The sequence below is a fragment of the Phascolarctos cinereus genome, unplaced genomic scaffold (assembly GCF_003287225.1).
Source record: "Phascolarctos cinereus isolate Bilbo 61053 unplaced genomic scaffold, phaCin_HiC Scaffold_4;HRSCAF=312, whole genome shotgun sequence".
In the NCBI taxonomy this organism is placed as follows: Eukaryota; Metazoa; Chordata; class Mammalia; order Diprotodontia; family Phascolarctidae; genus Phascolarctos; species Phascolarctos cinereus.
Genome location: NW_027555847.1, coordinates 253,591,269 through 253,611,254, shown reverse-complemented (window position 1 = coordinate 253,611,254; position 19,986 = coordinate 253,591,269). Strand labels below are relative to the sequence as shown.

Below are 19,986 nucleotides of genomic sequence, written 5' to 3'. Positions count from 1 at the left end.
TCTTCTGGGTGAAGGTACTGTGTCATTATCAATTTCTTGTCTCTTTGTAATATTCTGTCAATAAATAAATTGGATTTTCTAAGCTAGGCTGATCATTTGCTCCTAGGATTAATTATGAAACCCTCTGTTTGGCATATGAAGTTCTTCACATCCTGGTCCCTTACTCTCTTTCTCGTCTTCTTACATGTTACTTCTCTCTATACACTTTATGATCCGGCCATATTGACTGACTTGCTCTTCCTTACACATAGCACTCCATTTCCTGTCTATGTACCTTTGCATAGAGCCGCTCCCCATTCCTGTGATGCTCCCCTTCCTCACTTGTGCATCTTAATCTGTCTGACTTCCTTCTAGACTCAAATCAAATTTCATCTTCTGCAGGAGGCCTTTCCCTCTGTTAGCACCTTTCCTCCTAAGATTACATTTCATCTACTCTATATGTGTCTTATTTCTACCTCATTATTTTCATGCTTATTTCCCTCATTAGAATATAAGCTCCTCGAGGGTGTGGACTGTTTCCTTTTTTTTTTCTTCTTGTATTCCCAGCACTTTGCATGTGTCTGGCACATGTAAGTGTATAAAAAAAACTCTGTTGGCCCACTGATATACTTACTATTCTAGTAGTTCATCAAGTAATACCTTTTATTTACTACTGCTTAACTACTGCTTCTAGAGTTTCCATTGGCAGGAGTAACTGAGAGGTAGACATAGAATATAGCCAATTGTGTTTTATATATAAATATGTGTGTGTATGTAGTATGTATGTAAACTCTGTATTAGAATTCCAAAAAAACATTAAAAATAACTACTTAATGCAATTTGTTTTACAAATTTAAATACAGATACACACACATATATGTCTCCGAGTTTGAAGAAATGCAAATGACTAGATCTAAGTTAAATACTTTTTCTTAACAAGTACAACTATTGTTAATAATGTTTAACTTTGGCATTCATTTCTACTTGAGGAAAACTTTATTGATAATGATTCTAGGCAGATGGGTACTTACCTGTTATTTTACATTTTCCTGATGTCTATGTTGATTATTGACAGAGCTCAGTTTTCACTAATAAGATAATCTCTCTCCTGACATACAACAGCCTTGTTCATCTCAAGGATGCCCCAACTATTGTTTTTCCTATCTTCCCTGTTCCTTGGTCTTTCCTCTTCTGGGTGTTAAATAGAAAAAGTGAAAAGGTCATACTAGTCTTTTTACTCTTTGTAATGAGTTGCCTTTCAATGAGAAAAACACTGCTTTAATAATCAAATTGCTAATTCATTTAGTTATCTTTTTCAATACTCAGTTACATGTAAAACAATTTTGACATTATTTTTTCAAAATTTGAGTTCCAAATTCTCTCCCTCACTTCCCTCCCCCTTTCATTGAGAAAGCAAGCAATTTGACATAGATTATTCATGTGAAGTCATTAAAAATACATTTCCATGGAAATCATGCCTACATATCTATTTTTAAAAAAATCTACTTCAAGAGAAAGTAAGAAGAAATGTACAAACATTTTTCCCAGAACATCTGGGGCATACTTTCTCTTACATCATCTAGTCTCTGAGGAAATAGGCTTAAAACTTAGCTCAGTTCTTACATACCATTGGCCCTACAAGTTCATTTCCAAATGTAACATGACTACAAGATGAAACTTTCTTGTTGGGCTAGCATCTAGGTAGCTCCCAAAAAATCATTCCTCACTCTGGGCAATCAGTGTAGCACTGGCTGAGAAATCTAGCCTGAACTCTGACTTCCACTTGCTTGCTGGACCTTTTGAAACTCCTAAGGTCAGATTCTAGTGCTTTGACCAGACCTTCACTGGATGCCATGAGTAAAAGAGTCACTGAGAACCCTCAAAAATGAATGAGGCCAGAAGTCAGTAGATGAAGCTGGTAGGCCTTTTTGAATGCCTCCAAAGCCAATCAACACATGGCTAGCTGACTGGAATCAATAGGGACTATTTATGCATGTTCCACAGTCTGTCTCTCCAAGACATTTCTTTTACACGTCTCTACAGTTCTTCCAGAAATAGGTTTCCCAGGTCCTCTATGTGGAGAGTTGTCATCCCAGGTTCTTTTCACACTCTCCAGATGCCCCATACAGTCTGATCATCATTTCTTCCCCTGATATAACTTTAAAAACCTAAAATGCTTTTTGCCAGCCTTGACCTTGTGAGCTTTCTTCACCAGCCACAGCTCCTTCTGAGTATTAGGGCTCTGGACACTGTTCTTAAAGAACCATGTCACATCCTCTGTTACTTGTCCTTCCATCATTTGTACATATTTTTAAAAAATGGAAGCTTTTCAATGAATTATTTTGCATTCACATTCATCTCTTTCAACAACTCTAAATTATTTCTCTTTGTGTCTTCAGAACTCCAGTCTTAAGAATTTCCTACCTCTCCTGGACTAACATTTCCTATTAAGATTTTAGTCTGTGGGAGCCTATCTGTCCTTTCTTTGAACCTTTTGACATTTGCTCTTTCCACATCTAGACATTTAGCCTCTCTGGGCCTTAAGTTTCCTCAATTGTAAAAATGGGAACAATGGTATTTATAGTACCCATCTTACAGGATTGTTGTGAAGGAAGTACTCTTGATACCTTAAGGTACAATATAAATTATGATTATTGGACACTCCCCAGTAAAAGCTGTATGGTAGAATGAGCACTGAATTTGGAGTCAGAGGACCTGTGTTCAAATTCTGACACTGCTACTTTAGATCTGTACGAATCTTAAGTAAGTCACTCCTTTTCTTTGGGCTGGTTTCCTCTTCTCTAAAATGGGGGCATTGGAACAAATGACATCTAGGGTTCTTTACAGCTCTATGATCATCTGAGAATGTTGCTAATTTTTGCTGAGTTTGGTTTTGGGGGGGAACTTAATTTTGGGGTAGTGTAGTTGGTTCACTCTCATGTACTGAACAAGTGATGCTCCTTGGCACTGAGGATTAATCAGGGGAGCAGAAGATCTTACGAAGATTTCAATTCTAGCTGTATTGCTGATTCTTTTGAAGCCATTAGGCAAATTTTGTAAATCTGTCTAATACAAATATTGTTAATGAGCATCACAGGAGTCTTAATGAGGAATGAGTAAACAAAAAGAAAAAGTACTCTAGATTTTGCAAAGTGTTGAGGTCCATGATAGCCAATAAAATCATTTAATCTCTCTGATTCCTCAATTTAAAAATGGTTATAATAAAAACAATTGTGTGCTTCAGAGTTGCGAGTATTAAGATAATCTGTGTAAACTGCTTTGTAAGCCTTAAAACATGATATCAATATCAGTTATGATTCTAATCAGTAATGATTTCAATAAGAGAAGAATGAATATGTAGTTGTTCTCTGGAAATGGAGAGAAAGCCCTGGGGAGCTTCCCTTTGGAATCTCATAAGCCAATCCATGTTAATGTTCTAATATCACTTTGGCAGATATAGAAAGTTTGTCACTCAGGCTGACATACAAAATTGGTGCAGTTGAATGGCATATGCCAAAATTTGGGTAGCTGGAGATAATCTATGATGCTGAATCACAGAAGACAGATGTGTAGCTCTACTGGAAGCTCTGAATCGATGAAAAAGGAGACCATTATTTTGAAAGTCAGTCCACTTCACAGAGCCCTATAATTAATGCCTAACAATTGCCTCTGTGTGATGAAATGACTGCTAGACATGGAGACAGGTCCAATCTCTAATGCATATTAGCTATATGAATGTTGGAAAATCTCTCAACTAATCTGTGCCTAAAATTTCTTCAACTGTAAAATGGGAATGTTACCTTTGAGGGTTGTTGCGTGGATCACATAAAACAATCTGTGCAAAGTGCTTTACAGATCTTAAATGGCTATGTAAACACAATAAATGGAAACTTCTGATTATAAGTATTAAGTCCTTTCACTAGCTGACTCCCCTTTGAAAGGCAGGCCATACTGGAAAGGCCAATGACAGTAGGAGTCATTGGACTAGATGACCTCTAAGGTTTTTTCCAGTTTTAAAATTTTGTGATTTTAAGACTTTAGTGCTCTTGTTGTTAGCTATACTTTCCCTTGTATGTTGCACTTTAACTTAAGAAATCTTTTCATCTCTGTCAGATGGTTCTCTTTTACATCTGAGCCTGGAAGAGCCTCATTTCTCTCACCAAACCATCCCTTCCTTCAGAACTCTACTAGACTGCTTTTGGGGAAAGTCCATTCATGTGTTCATAACTGCTATATATCGACTGTCATCTTTGTTTTCAGTTTTGGTGGTTTCTGTTTTCTTCTAGCTATGGAATTGCTGGCTCTACCAATGTCACTGGTGACCAAGTCAAGAAGCTGGATGTTCTCTCCAATGACCTGGTTATTAACATGCTAAAGTCATCCTTTGCTACGTGTGTTCTTGTATCAGAAGAAGATACAAATGCCATAATAGTAGAACCAGAAAAAAGGGTGAGTGTTTGTTTACTTCTACCATGAAGTTGGTTTTGTATTATATTCTCTTCTATGTTTGAAAAAAATCCATGATTTCACTGGTTTGGCTTTTCCTGGTTCTCTTCCTACCTTGCTGGCTATTCTTTCTTCATAGAGAAACCCTCCTCTGTTGGGTCATCTTTCATATCCTGTCCTCTAACTGAATATACTCCTAAGGCTCTACCCTCCGCTCTTCTCTTGCTATACTATTTCTCTGGATCTCATTATTTCTCATGGATTCATCTTTTAATTAATAGATTAATAATTATCTATTAGTCAACACACTTTAATTAAGCATCTGCTATGTGCCCAACATTGTGCTAGGTTCTGGGGATACAAATACAAAAGCATAATCATCATTGCTCTTAAGGGTCTTAGATTCTATCAAAGGGAACACATGTAAATGTATATGTAAATTCTGTGTGTATGTACATATATGTGATGTATGTATGTGTTTGTGAATTTGTATATGTATGTACATGTAGCAGGACTTTCACCCTAAACCATCTATAGAAATTTTGTAGATGAGAATGTGAGTATGTGGGAGAAAGTAATGCTTAAGTGCTCTTGAGAAAAAAACACATCAAATTTCCATCCTTCATCCTGCTATTTGACTCATTTCTAATTATAATAGGCTCAAAGGCAATTAAGGGGTATACTCTGGTATTACTTCACAAATTACCCCAAATATAGATACTATCTCATTAATTAGCTTTGAGGCCTAGCCTGACTAATTACATAGAAGTATGCACACATATATTTATATAATTATATAACACATTTATTATACACAGGTGTATATATACTTATGTATGTACACACATACATGTGTATATATATGCCTATCTATATATACACATATACATACATATGTGTGTATACATATATGTGTGTGTGTATCTGTGTGTGTATAAACTGGAACTACATTCAGTGTAGCTGGGGTTTAGGATTGACCCTATTTGTGTGTAGCGTAATATCCCATTTTCTGTAGATAGGTAGGGCAATACTGACTCATTTTTCTTGTTAATTCTCATCTTGGGCTTTAAGATAATCTAAGGAGGTATATTTACTAAAATTGCAACAGTTCTCATTAATTAGCTTGAGTCCCCACTCTTATTAAATAAATAATGTTATTTAATAAAACTAGGAAGACCTCTTTCAATAAATGCTTGCTCATCATTTCAGACTTGAATATCCTAGGCTAAAACAAACAAGTTATTGGCTATATCATTTATCAACAATGGAGCAAACAATAAAACATAAATAATTATTTATTTGTATTCATTTATATATTTATTTATATATATTTATTATATTAAGCTCACAGCCAAATTCACTTTTAGCTATCACTGCAACTACTGAGTTCTCCTGAATTCTAAAAACAGAATCCCAGCATTAAGTTCTCTCTGGATACCAATTACAGTCTCTTTTCAAGAATTCTCTTTGGGGCAGCTAGGTGGTACAGTGGATAGAGCACCTGCCCTGAAGTCAGGAGGACCTGAGCTCAAATCTGGCCTCAGACCAAACACTTGACACTCAGGATTTTCTTTGTATTTTCTTACAAGATAAAGGTTAAACTCAATTCTTTCAGGAAACAAATTCTCTTAAAATATTTTTCTTTGTCTTCTTTTCAGTCATTACAGTTGTGATTCAATTTTAATTAAGCTCTCAACCTACTCCCTGATTCCTCATAGAATGACCTAAATTGTCACTTCAAAATTCCATTGCACTTTAAAGATACAGTAACTGTATCCACCGTTTCTATGTGAGACCTGTTTTGGAAGCTGGTATTACACTAAGTTCTTTCAGGTAAAGTCTCTCAGAAATTCTCTTCAGAATGTCACTTCAAAATAATGTCTTCTCTGCAGAATTAGAGTTAAATTCAGTTTTCTAGTGATGCTTCTCCAGACTCCTTTAAGGATAACAGTTAATTACTATAGTCTCTCTGTCTCTGTCTCTGTCATGACAGTCAGTTCTCTATGTATCCTTAGGAAAGCTCTTACATTAGCTCTCAAAGAGGACAGTTAACATTAGTTTTTCATAGACCCTTTCTCTGTGGTAGTTAACTATCTAAAACTCCTCTGGAAAGAAGTTATCTTAATCCACTTACTATCTCAAGTAGCCTCTCTTCAGTTGTGTCAGTTAACTCTCTTAAGATGGCAGTTAAATGTCACTATCCAAGATTTAAAGATTCAGCAATAATATCAAATGTATCTGTGAGAGGGATTTTTAAGTTGGAAGTAAATACACAAAGCAAATACGAGGATTTATTTTTTTGTGGGTGGAGGTGGGGAGAATGGGGTATAAGTAGCTTTGAGGATCAGGACTAGCCTTATGTAGAAGAAGGAGACCCTTGAGCCCCTGTTTCTTCATTATAAAGGGTGATTGTGAATATCCCTTTAGGGGCAGCTAGGTGGCACAGTGGATAGATCATTGGGCCTCGAGTCAGGAAGACCTGAGTTCAAATCTGACTGGCCTCATACTTACTAGCTGTGTGACCCTGGGCCAATCCCTTAACCCTGTTTGCCTCAGTTTCCTCATCTGTAAAATGAGCTGGAGAGGGAAATGGTAAGCCACTCCAGTATCTCTACCAAGAAAATCCTAAATTGGGTCACAAAGATTTGGACTTGACTGAAACAACTGAATGACAACAACAATCTTCCCTTAAGGCCTGAAAGTCAGTGATTCTTGTAATTGTAAGTTCCGTGAGAATGTGGGTAAGTCTAATAAGATGTTCATTTCCCCAGTGGTACAAAAAATTTATTTTGGTAAATTAAATTAAAAAAAGACACAATTCACGTATCAGTGGCAGGGCTAGATGTTATGATTCCTTAATCCATTAGGCAGTCTCTATGTACTATATTGCTTCTACTTTTTGTCCTTATTGTCTTTTGACTTTGAACTGGGCTTAGAATATAGCTTCCTTAACAACCTGATAAGAAGTATTTCGGTTCTTCCTTCCTAATTTCACTCCTTTCTTAACCTTAAGCAGTTATGTGACAGCATGAAATCTTGGCCAATACAGAGTTTCATGACATGACCACACAACCAAGTGCTGTTGCCAGTGATTCGTCAGGTTAAACTGGTTTTCGTTACATTAGCTTACCTTTGAAGATATTTTATAGTGGATGTTGGAACCACGCAATGATTTCTTCTAGCCCGAAGATATGTCTTGTTGAGATATTCCCACAAAGTCGTCTTGCTATTAGAGGCTAGCCCACGTTGAATAGCTGTATCTGGCACATTGGAACATTGATTTAAGACACCTTAGAGACCACTGGGTCCAATTCCCTCATTTCACAGAAGAAGAAACAGAGAGGCTAAATGATTTAAGTAGTAAGTGTGGCCTTTGAAACCAGGTACTCCTAACTTCACACTTGGTGCTCTATCCACCACACCATGTTGCATCTCAAATTACTCTTATGGAAGGTGATACAGTTAAGGGTCTGGTCCTCAACTTTACAGGTTCAAAAATCTAAAATGTTTCATTTACCCAGGAGTCATAGAAGCTTGGTTCACAGAAATCAAATTTATAAGAGGCTGATTTATAAACTAGAATGAATGCCAACTTATTCATTCTTAATAGTGAACTAATACTTGGGCCATGGACTGGAATGGATTACTTTTATAGGGTACTTTCTCCTGGTGAATAAGCCTACCCAAGAGAAGAAATTAGAGATTAGGTTACTAAGTAAGCATAGCTGTGTGACCCTGGGGAAGTCACAACCACCCTAGGTATCAGTTTCCTCATTTGTAAATTGAGGGGTTAGACACAGCACTCCTTTTTTTTTCTTTTTAATTAATTTATTTTTAGTTTTCAACATTCACTTCCATAAAATTTTGAGTTTTAAATTTTCTCCCCCCTCTCCCTTCCTCCTTCCCCAAGACAGCGAGCAATCTGATATAGGCTCTACATATACATTCCTGTTAAACATATTTTCACATTAGTCATGTTGTAAAGAAAAACTAGAAGCAATAGGAGGAACCACAAGAAAGAAGAAACAATACAAAACAGAAGAAAAAAAGAGCAAATAGTATGCTTAGATCTGTATTCAAACTCTATAGCTCTTTCTCTGGATGTGGATAGCATTTTCTATCATGAGACTTTTGGAGATGTCACAGGACTTCATAATCTTTTTTGTGTCATGGATCCCTTTGGCAGTCTGGTGAAGACTATGGACCCCTCCTCAGAATAATGCTTCCAAATACAAAAATACATAGGATTACAAAGGAAGCTAATTATACTGAGTGTCCTGAAATTCTTAATACAGTTTTAAGCTTAGATAGGAAAGAACAAACATGGCTAATAGATTACTAATACCCAAGGGAAGAAGAAAGGAATAGTAAAACGTTTAGCTCTTCTCCATGAGTTTGTCACCTGGCCCAGATGATCTACACTTTAGGGAAATGAAAGAACTGGCTACTGTGATTGATAAGCAGTACCCTTTGAAGGATCATGGTAAATTGGGGAGCTATTACAGGATAGACTTGGATTTTCTTGTTTAGTCACACCCAAACCTTCAAGACCCCATTTGGGGTTTTCTTGGCAGAGATACTGGAGTGATTTGCCATTTCCTTCTCCAACTCATTTTGTAGTTGAGGAAACTGAGGCTAACAGTTTACATAGCAAGGAAGTGTCTGAGGCTGGATATGAACTCAGGTATTCTGGACTCCAGGACTAGAACTTTATTCACTGTGCCATCTAGCTGCCCCAAAAGGAAGCGAATGTAGTCTGCAAACCATGTCAGTGCACTGAACTTGAGCTCTAGACAAAATTCTGTAATAAAATAGTGAACATCTAAAAAAGAAGCAGTGATAATGAGCTTAGTGTGACTTTATCAAGAACAAGTCAGGCCAGTTTAACCTCATTTCCATTCATTACTGGTAGCTCAAAGGAAAGCTGTAGGTGTTATCTAAATAGATAGTAGCAGAGCATTGAACAAAGCCTTCCATCTTTCTCTTGTGGACACAAGAAATCTGGGTTAGATGATAGGAGAATTTGTTAGGAGGATTCAGAAATGATTGAGTGGCTAGACTGAGATTGTCCTGAATAGTTTAATATGAAGTTGGAAGGAATTTTCCATTGGAGTGTCCCAAGAATCTGTGCTTGGATTTATGTTGATTGACATTTTTTATTAATGACTGGGATAAGGGCACAGATGGAAGGATTATCAAGTAGATGGCACATATTTGTAGATGGAACAAAGCTGGAAGGGATAGTTATTACACTGGATGGTAGGGTCATGTTCCAAAAATATCTCATCAGGCAAGAATATTTGGCAAATCTAATGAAATAAGAATCAAATATAAAGTTTTACACTTGGGTTAAAAAAAACTGACTTTGTAAGTAGAAGATGGGTGAGACCTATCTAGGTAGTAATTCATCTGAAAAGTATCTTTGAGGTTAAAAAAATAAATGAAAAACATGAAAGTAATCTTCAGTGGCTTTAAGAGAGGCATTAATGTCCAGGACTAGGGAAGTCCTGCTGCCATATTCTTCCCTGGTCAGACCACTTCTAGACTATTGTGTTCAGTTCTGGGGTCCACATTTTGATGAGAACATTGGTAAGTAAGCAGAATAAGCAATGCCTGAAGATTATGACATATGAGGACCTGAGGTTGTTCAGAGAAGACTTGGGCGTGGGGTGGCCATGGGATGATAGCAGTCTTCAAGTATTTGGAGAACTGTGTTACGGAAGTTCCACTAAATTTGTTCTGCTAAGTCTCTGAGGACAGAGCTAGGAGCAATGGGAAGAAATTCCAAAATGGCAAATCAAGACTTGTAAAGAAAAACTTGTGAATAAGAATGATGCAAAAAAATGGAATGGATTGTGAGGGTTCCCCCCCTACTCTTCCTGAGTTCAAATCTGGCCTTAGACACTTACTAGCTGTGTGACCCTGAGCAAGTCACTTAACCCTGTTTGCCTCAGTTTCCTCATCTGTAAAATGGACTGGAGAAGGAAATGGCAAACCACTCCAGTGTTTTTGCCAAGAAAACCCCAAATAGTATCACAGAGTCAGACACTACTGAAATGAGTCAACAACAAGAAGTTCCTTGCCAGAGGCCTCCAGGCAAAGATTGAATGACCACTTAGATGCAGGGTTCTGTTTCAGGTGTGAGCTGACCAAAAGACAGCTTCCAAATTCTCTCTGAATTCTGAGATTCTGTGCCTTTGACTAGGAAGCTGCAGTAGCCTGATAATTCTCCTTTACTCTGAGGACATTTCCTTTAAATGGCAAGGATCAGCTATCTGAAATTAGAACTGTTTCTCCTCTTTTAAATACTAGAGACACACTGAAACACTTTTTATAATCTATTATTCCTTTTAAAATATTGCTTATCAATCACCATTGTTGTTTTCCAGATGACAGATGTTTTTATTTTATGTTTTCAGAGGCATCTTAAGCTCAGGGGCAGAATGTTTATAAATATTGTGTTTCTGTGAAGATTAAAAAAAACCTCCTTTTTCTTGTGAATTAAACAGTCAACAACAATTTTTTAAAATGTCTCAAGACATAAAGTGGGACATACAGGGGAACCATGAATTTCTACCATGTGCAGTGCTTTAGTATTTAAAAAAAAAGTGTGTGTGTGTGTGTGTGTGTGTGTGTGTGTGTGTGTGTGTGTTGTCACAAAAGTCTTAGTGTAGTTCTAAGACTTTCAGGACACACACTATACACATACACATGAATATGTAATGTGATGAAGAAAAAATGTATATATAACTATACAGATACAGATACAGACTTTAGACTAAATGATTATGTATAAATATATATTTAACCAGGTAGCAGCAAATTGTTCTCTTTTTTGCTCCTTCTAAACTTTTCCTCCCTTTCCTGTGTTAAACTTTTAAAATATTTATTGAAGCTTTTTGGGGCAGCTAGGTGGCGCAGTGGATAGAGCACCGGCCCCGAAGTCAGGAGGACCTGAGTTCAAATCCGGCCTCAGACCAAACACTTGACACTTACTAGCTGTGTGACCCTGGGCAAGTCACTTAACCCCAATTGCCTAAAAAAAAAGAAGCTTTTAAAAAACGTATCTTTCAGTGCCACTAGCACTTCCCTCTCCCCCATAACAAACATGTAAAATCAAATATGTAAAACTAAGCAAAATAAATGAAGATACTAGCCCTATCTGAGAATACATCTGGTTCTGTATATCTTTACCAAGAAGTGGAAAGATGTGCTTCTTTATCAGTCTTTTGTAGTCATCAGTGGTCACTGTTTCAGTCAAGTTGCTGAAGTCTTTCATGGTGACTTCCCATTACATTATTGTGGTCACTTCTGAGAAGAGCTCTGTAGTCATTCCCCAACTGATAAATGGTCCAAGAATATGAACATGCAGTTTTTCAGTGAAGAAATAAAAATAATAGTCATATGAAAAAATGCTCTAAATCACCATTGATTAGAGAAATGCAAATTAAAACAACTTTGAGAAATCATCTCACACCTTTCAAATTGGCTAAAATGATAGGAGCAAATGACAAATGTTGGAGGGGATTTGGGAAGATTGGAACATTAGTTACACTGTTGGTGGAATTGTGAACTGATCCAACCATTTTGGAGAGCAATCTGGAATTATGCCCAAATAGTTATAAAACTCTATATAACCTTTGATGCAGCAATACCACTATTAAGTCTGTTTCCCAAGGTGATCAAGAGAAAAGGAAAACAACCCATCTGTCCTAAAATATCTATAGCAACTCTCTTTGTGGAGGCAAAGAAGTGGAAATTGAGGGGATGCCCATCAGTTGGAATGGCTAAACGAGTTGTGGCATATGATTGTGATGGAATACTACTGTCCTGTAAGAAATGATGAGTTGGTTGATTTTAGAAAGAGCAGAAAGAAGGGGCAGCTAGGTGGTGCAGTGGATAGAGCATCAGCCCTGGATTCAGGAGGACCTGAGTTCAAATCCGGCCTCAGACACGTAACACTTACTAGCTGTGTGACCCTGGGCAAGTCACTTAACCCCATTCCCTAGCCAAAAAAGAAAGAAAAAACAAAAAGGAAATAATGCAAAGTGAAGTGAACAGAACAAAGAGAATGTTGGCTACAGTAATAGCAACATTATTTGAAGAATAATTGTGAGCAACCAAGTTATTCTTAATACTATAAATACTCAAATCAACTATAAAGGACCTATTAAGAAAAGTGCTTTATACCTTCAGAGAAAGAACTGATAAACAGAAGTATGCATTTTACATATTTTTATAAATCTGTGTCAGATGGTGGCCTTCTCTAGTGTAGGGAGGGGAGGGAGACACTTCAGAACTTAAAACGTAACAGAAAATATAAATTAAATTGAAAAAAAATAATTCTGTAGACCAGAAGTCTCAAATACGAGTCCCACTCCCAGGCTCAGTACTCCCAAAGCACTTCAGAGTACAGCCCAAACCACATTAAGATATACTTGCGAAATATTTTGTTTTTGTTTTGTAGACAATTGGGATTAAGTGACTTGCCTAGGGTCCCACAGCTAGTAAATGTCTGAGGCCAAATTTGAACTCAGGTATTCCTGACTTCAAGGCCAATGCTTTATCCACTGCCCTACCTAGCTGCGAAAATTAAAAAAAAATGCAATGAAAACATAAATAACATTGTGTTTTAAAACTAAGTCATTATGCAGCTACAAGGATTCTTATGTATGGATTAGTGGCAGCTGTTTGAGTTTTATACCACTGCTATAGACTCTAGGACAGGCATGGGGAACCTGCAGCCTCAAGGCCACATATGGCACTCTAGGTCCTTGGGTGTGGCCTCTTGACTGAGTCCAAGTTTTACAGAACAAGTCCTTTTATTAAGGGGATTAGTTCTGTGAAGTTTGGATTCAGTCAGAGGGCCTCACTTAGGGACCTAGAGGGCCACATGTGACCTTGAGGCTGAAGTTTTCCCACCCCTACTCTAGGACTTTAGAGCTACAAGGACCATCTAGTCTTATTCCTTGTTTTTTGGATGAGAAAACTGATATCCTGGGAGGTGACTTACTCAAAACACACATGTAGCATGTAGCCTAACTGGTATTTAAACTCAGGTTAAACAATCACAACATTTCAGTCAGAAGGGGGCCTTAGATCTGATGTAGTCCAATCCCCTTATTTGACAGTTGAGAAAACTGAGGTCCAACTGAGGACAGAAGAGGTAAAATGACTTAGCCTAAGGTCAGAGTGAATAGTAGGAAATGGCAGAGCTATGATTTGAATAAACTCTCTCTGATTACAAAGCCAATGTTGAGTGCGTCATACCCCACTGCCTTTAGGAATAATCCCATCCAACTAAATAATTGGAAATTGAGGGGATGTGCATCAGTTGGGGAATGGACTGAATGAGGTGTGGTATATGATTTTGATGGAATACTACTGTGCTATTGAAAAATAAAACTGATGAGAAGGATGTTTTCAGAAAAACCTGGGAATATTTATAAGAACTCATGTGAAGTGAACAGAACCAGGAAAACATTGCACACAGTAACAGCAATATTATAACAATGATCAATTGTGGAAGACTTATCTACTCTAATCAATACAATAGTCCATGACAATTCCAAAGGACTCATGATGAAAAATGGTAGCCATTTCCAGAGAGAGAACTGATAACTCTGAGTGCACATTGAAGCATTCTTTTTTTCCCATTTCTTCCTTTTTCTTGTAACATTGCTAATATGGAAATATGTTTTGTATGACTTCACTTGTAAAATTGACATTATATTGCCTGCTTTCTCAATGGCTGGGGGAGGAGCTGGAGAGAGGGAGAGAATTAAGAAATCAAAACTTCAAAAAATGAATGTCAAAAATAAATGAATGACAAAGCACTTTTCTAACAATGACAAAAAGAAAAGAAAAATAAAAAAGGCCCAGAGTAACTCCTGCCTCCCTTCCCCAAAAGGAATAATCCCATCCATTGCATGTGAATTTTTGTTATCCTTAATGGTACTTCCTTACTTTGTCCCCTCTTCTAGGGTACCATTTGGATCACCTGGGTGCTAGCACCCTGACTTTACTTACTATAACACTTTATATTCAAAACAAAACCTGATCATTTTTTCCTTTTATTTTCAGGGTAAATATGTGGTCTGTTTTGATCCTCTGGATGGTTCTTCTAACATTGACTGCCTTGCATCCATTGGAACTATTTTTGGCATCTACAGAAAGGTAAAATGTGATGCTTCATTTTTCCTTCAGATCAGCAGAAGATACAAGCCTAGGGAACCACATGTTCCATGACTAAGCTTCACTGAGTATCACCTTATCCACTGTTATAGCAGCAAAAAAATCTATGTGGATGGCATGATTTTAAAGGTACTTTTACCCAAGTCCTGAAATTATTGCCAGGATATTACCCAGACCTTCAACTCTGCACATGAAGATACATTAAGTAGGCCAGGCAATATACACCAGTGGGAAGAGAGTGGAAAGTATTTTATTCTTGTAATTGAACCTCCAAAAGGCTTTATCAATATCATTAGAGATCTATTTCTTTATATGTACAGAGTATAACTTAATTCAATTTAAAACACATTTGTCTCCTACTAAGTATTTTTGGCCCTGGAATACAGATAATGCATAGACTTTATTCTTGAAATTAAAATGTGATGAGGGAAAAGATGTGCACAAGAATAACTGTGATACAAGAAAGTGTCATACGTACAAAAGAAAAGTCTAGTAAAAATGCTATGCATGAATTTGATGAGAGGAGATAACTATTGCTTTCTTGGGTTGGAGAGGGTGTTGGGGGCAGTCAGAGAAGACTTCAAGGTAAAAATGCCACTTCTTCCAGAAAATAAGGGAGGAACTTTAAGAGATGGAGAATGGGGATGGGTGGAAGTAGAGTACAGTCTAGGCATGAGATGGAAATATAATGGGATAGTCAAGTTCTCCTCAACAACTATTCCCCACCCCAAATCTACACCAGACTGAGTCCTAGTTTGAAAATCTAAGACAAACATCATAGTGAGTAATTTTTCCAGACCAGGTCAACAAAAAAGGAAGACAGAGAGGTCTGTGGATGCTGGGGTCAGCCACACAGAATGTTCCCATGTGGGGACTGAAGGAAGTCTACCTTTGTGAACCAGGGAAAGAAGAGGTCTCAAATGCAGCTTAGAGTTGTCTAACCTTGTGCAGGTAGCAGGAACAGGTGCCAGCTGGTAGCTCTATTGCCCACTATCCACTGCTGGGTCACAGATCTAGTGTGACCTGAGAAGGAGACCTACCCTTAGGAGTGGCAGTTCAGAGGACCGGCCTCTAGGCTGTGTACTAAGCAAGGAGAAAGTTCAGAAGCAAGTGTCAGCTATGTGGTTCTGACCTCGGGAGGTAGAGTGAGGGTTTCAGATCCAATCCCTAGCCTAGCCTGAAGCTGGCAGCAGAACAACCAGGGCAGGAAGTTCAGACAGACCAAAGGGGAACCTACACTTCTGTCACTCTGAACTTGCAATGCTTTCTGGAAGTCTGGCAGTGGCTGAGTCCAACGGCAATGTACTGGAGCTCTAACCAGGGCCATGCCCACAGTTGCGTTGCTCAGATCCAAATCAAGGTCAGGAACTTGCAGAAACCAGTGCTGAGCCAGTGCTCAGATTTTACCCTTGTCAGACCACTTTCAGGCATACTGAAAGCTTGCAGGTCTCCAGCATGAGGTGGTCTCCTGTTCAAAAAAGATTGACTCTTGGGGCAGCTAGGTGATGCAGTCCATAGAGCACCAGCCCTGAAGTCAGGAGGACCTGAGTTCAAATCCTGCCTCAGACCAAACGTTTGACACTAGCTGTGTGACCCTGGGCAAGTCACTTAACCCCAACTGCCAAAAAAAAAGACTCTGTATTTCCTATACAAGATGAAACACAAGCCTGACATTTAGGACCTTCCACAATCTAGTTTTGACCTACTTTTCCAGTTTTATTGTATGCTACTTCCCTTCACAGTACTCACCTTCCATGTACCAGCCAAACTGGACTGCTATTGCTGTTGCTGCTGCTGCTGCTGCTGTTGCTACTGATTGTATCCTGCACTCTTTCACCTCTATGCATTTATATAGGAAGTGTCCTCTATACCTAGAATGTACTTCAACTTCTTCTCTTCTTGTTGAAAACCTTCTTTTCCTTCAGGATTACTTCTTCCATAAAGCCTTCACCGGTTTCTTCTGGTGTAAGTAACATCTCCCTCAAATTTTCTCAGAATACTTTGAATTTCTCACTATCACAATCTACTTTGTACAGTTTCTTATTCCAGTGCATGTTATACTCTTGTAATATTATATGCTCTTTCAGGGCAAAGATTATGAAGTTTTTCAATTCTGTATCACCAGTGCCTAGCATAGTGTAGGTGCTTAAATGTTTGTTGAATTGAATCATACATCAAAGAGCTTGGTAAAGAACAAATTCAGTGTATAGTGAAGACAAAAGAAATACACCTCTTAGTGCAGGGAGCCCCTTCTATGTGGGCCTTTAGGCTCTCATGGACCTGATCCCTAAAAGGAGAAATTAGAATCAGGTTTCTCTGTGTCTCTTCTTTCTCTCCTCCTCCTCCTTCCTTCTTTCTTATCTTTCCCTCCTTCTTTCCCTCCCACCCCTGAAGTCAGTCCATAGAAATCTCTAAAACAAAGACTAGGTATGGCTCATGTCTACTGTCTTCCCAAAACTGGGTCAACAAGGTTCTTTCTAAAAAAGTGAGATAGTCAATATATGATGTGTACTTCATATAGTGACAGTCATTTTATTTCCCTTATTACAGAAACTATATAAAATACAAAAGACTTAAAGGCCAATAATATAGAAATACATAAAACACAGCCCACTATTTACCTACCTATTTCTATTTCTATCTATTTCTATTCCTATCTCTTCTGTGGGACTTGAGAACAGGTAGTTCATATATACCTTGGACCTGAACTGTCTGTACAACTTACAACATCTTGATCTCCTGGCCAATCAGGGCCTGCATTTCTTTTGTGCTTCAACTATATGGTGATCCTGGTGGTGGTCATTTTTATCTTCTGAGAAGAATGCTGTTAAGGAAATCTCCCACTGGTCAGCCAGTACCTAACTCAAGAATTCAGCAATTCTTGAACTTATACGGTAGACCCCAACCCTAAAAACATCCAGTTCTCTGGATCACTAGTTGCTGACCTGTGCTTAGGGAAGGAAAGAAACAAAAAAAAGCAGCCAGGGACATTAGATTCAATCTCAGACCTGCTTAATTAAGCACATCTTCCTATGCTGTGTGCTTGTGCTGTAAGCCAACATTGTCATTGTAAGGGGTAGTGGAAGGAAGAGAAGACCCTTTTGCTTCTTGCTAGAAATTCAAGGAAGAGAAAGCATGCATAATGGGAGAGTGGTCCAAAAGGGAAGGGCAGAGTTGCTCCTATACCTCTTATAACTCAGTTAAAGCCTGTCTTCCTAAATCAGAATTGACAATCATCTCTAGAGATGCCCTAGTTATTAGGGACCAACAAGCAATTCCCTATACCATCTCGGTAAGGTGCATGTGCCTCAACAAGGAACCAGAGCATATGCCCCTGCTATATGGAAGTTAGCAATTGTTGCCTTGTTTACCCATGCCATAGAAGCATCAGTAAGAGATAACTGAATGATATCCATCTCTCTGGGGATACTTATAACTTGTGATGAAGATAGGGGAAAATTCAAGTTCATTGACTTCCTAAAGTCCTTTATATAACAAAGCTCTATCTCCTGGTAATATGCTCCACATATTTGATTTCCCCAACAATCATTCTTCTCTTGACCCTGTGTTAATTTGTTTAAGTAAAGATGAGGTCGAATGGTGGAAGATCTGGATGATAGTAATAAAATTGGAATATTCAGGGAGCTATAACTAAAGAGAGAGTGTGTGTGCTTATATTTTGAAATAGTAATGGAGAAGCAAGAGAAAATCTGATTAGTAAAATTAGAGCAGGATCTTGTTTGGAAAGAGTGCTCCAGATACAGGAAACTAGGCATCTGGTGGGAAGACTACTGCAGTAATAGAATCAGGAAATTACCTAATGCATGAAGTAAAGCTATTAAAGAGAGATGTCTCATTACATTAGGACTATAGTATCATCATGCATCCTGTTAATAATGGAGGACCAAAAACAAAGTTGTTTTTTTTTTTCATTCCAGAATTCAACTGGTGAGCCTACTGAGAAGGATGCTTTGCAGCCTGGCAGGAATCTAGTGGCTGCTGGGTATGCACTCTATGGCAGTGCCACAATGTTAGTGCTGGCTATGGCATGTGGAGTCAACTGCTTTATGCTGGACCCGGTAAGAATTCTTATGGGTGATTAAACAAAAATTGGCAACATGTTAGCAGACAGAAGTGGGGAGGTTAAAGGAAGATTAGGAGAATTGAAGCAAAAAAAGGGTTGTTGGGTGTTAAGAAATAAAGAGTTACATGCTATTTTTTTTAAAGTAAAGAACATTACATGAACCATGTTAGAGGGATTCCCATTGTAGAATAGGATGTCATCTTTCTACCTCAAAGTTCTTCAGGTTTTAATATCATAGGGTTCTGCATCACATTCTTCAAAAGATTACTTCTGCCACATTCTGTAGTTCCAAATGGAAGCAGGTGAACTTGTGGGCTTCTCCCAGTGCCTTCTGTTAATACCAGAAGTTTTGCTGGCATAGAATAAAAAGAAATGAAAAATATTCATGAGAGCATCTCCCCTCCCAGCTTGTGGAGAAAAACAGGATTTATAGATTTCCAAAGGCAACTGCTAATAGCCTGTTTCTCTAAAAATTTAGAGGTTGAATGTGAGGTTCCCAAGGTAACATGTAAAATTGTCACTGCTATGATTTTACTTTATAGATCTTTAGCCTAGTAGATGAATTGCTTTACATTCAGTTATTTAGTAAGGAAAAAAAACAACCAAAACAGACTATTTCTAAAAATTTCTTTTCTCAATTTGGAACTCAAAATCTTGTGGAAGTGAATGTTGAAAACTAAAAATAAATAAATTAATGAATCTTTTAAAAAATAATTAAAAAATTTTTCTTTTCTCCTGACATGATTTTATACATACAGGACATATAAATATAAACTGATTAACTATTTTTATTGACCAAAATTCCATCATATAGAATTAATGAAATAACAGCAAGCATAGCATTGATGTACATTTTGTTGAGGGTCTGTAAATAATTGAAAAATACTGAATTTAATAATTCTGGACTTGAGAGGTAAACAGCATCGAGGGTAAGGTGGTTTGAAAGAATCATAAAAAGAACACAATTGTGTACTTACCATATTTTCCACTAAATCACAGAATTTGAGAATTTGCTAAGGATGTCAGAGGCAACCTAGACCAAACTCTACCTAGATAAGAATGATGGGGTTGGCCTCAGTGGTCCCCAAGTTCCTTTCCAGCTCCAAATCTGTGACCTTATGATCCCTCCTACAACATATCCAAGTGGGTATCCAGCTTTTGAAGATATCCATCGAAGAGGAGCCCACTATTGGAGCAAACCATCGCACTTCTGATTCTTGGAAAGTTTTTCCTTACTTGGTGCCTCTGTCTTCCTCTTTGCATCTTCTTCCTATTGCTCCTGT

The 19,986-nt window shown here is 37.8% G+C and overlaps 1 protein-coding gene across 2 annotated transcripts in view; it reads left to right on the top strand.

The window, feature by feature from the left end:
- Positions 1-19,986, top strand: part of FBP1 (fructose-bisphosphatase 1) — a 38,412-nt gene that overhangs the window by 10,935 nt on the left and 7,491 nt on the right. For both annotated transcript variants that reach the window (XM_020971703.2, XM_078153001.1), the window contains exons 2-4: positions 4,266-4,428; positions 14,509-14,601; positions 18,558-18,698. In XM_020971703.2, coding sequence (XP_020827362.1) covers positions 4,266-4,428; positions 14,509-14,601; positions 18,558-18,698 — 397 coding nt within the window. The remainder of the gene's footprint in view (positions 1-4,265; positions 4,429-14,508; positions 14,602-18,557; positions 18,699-19,986) is intronic.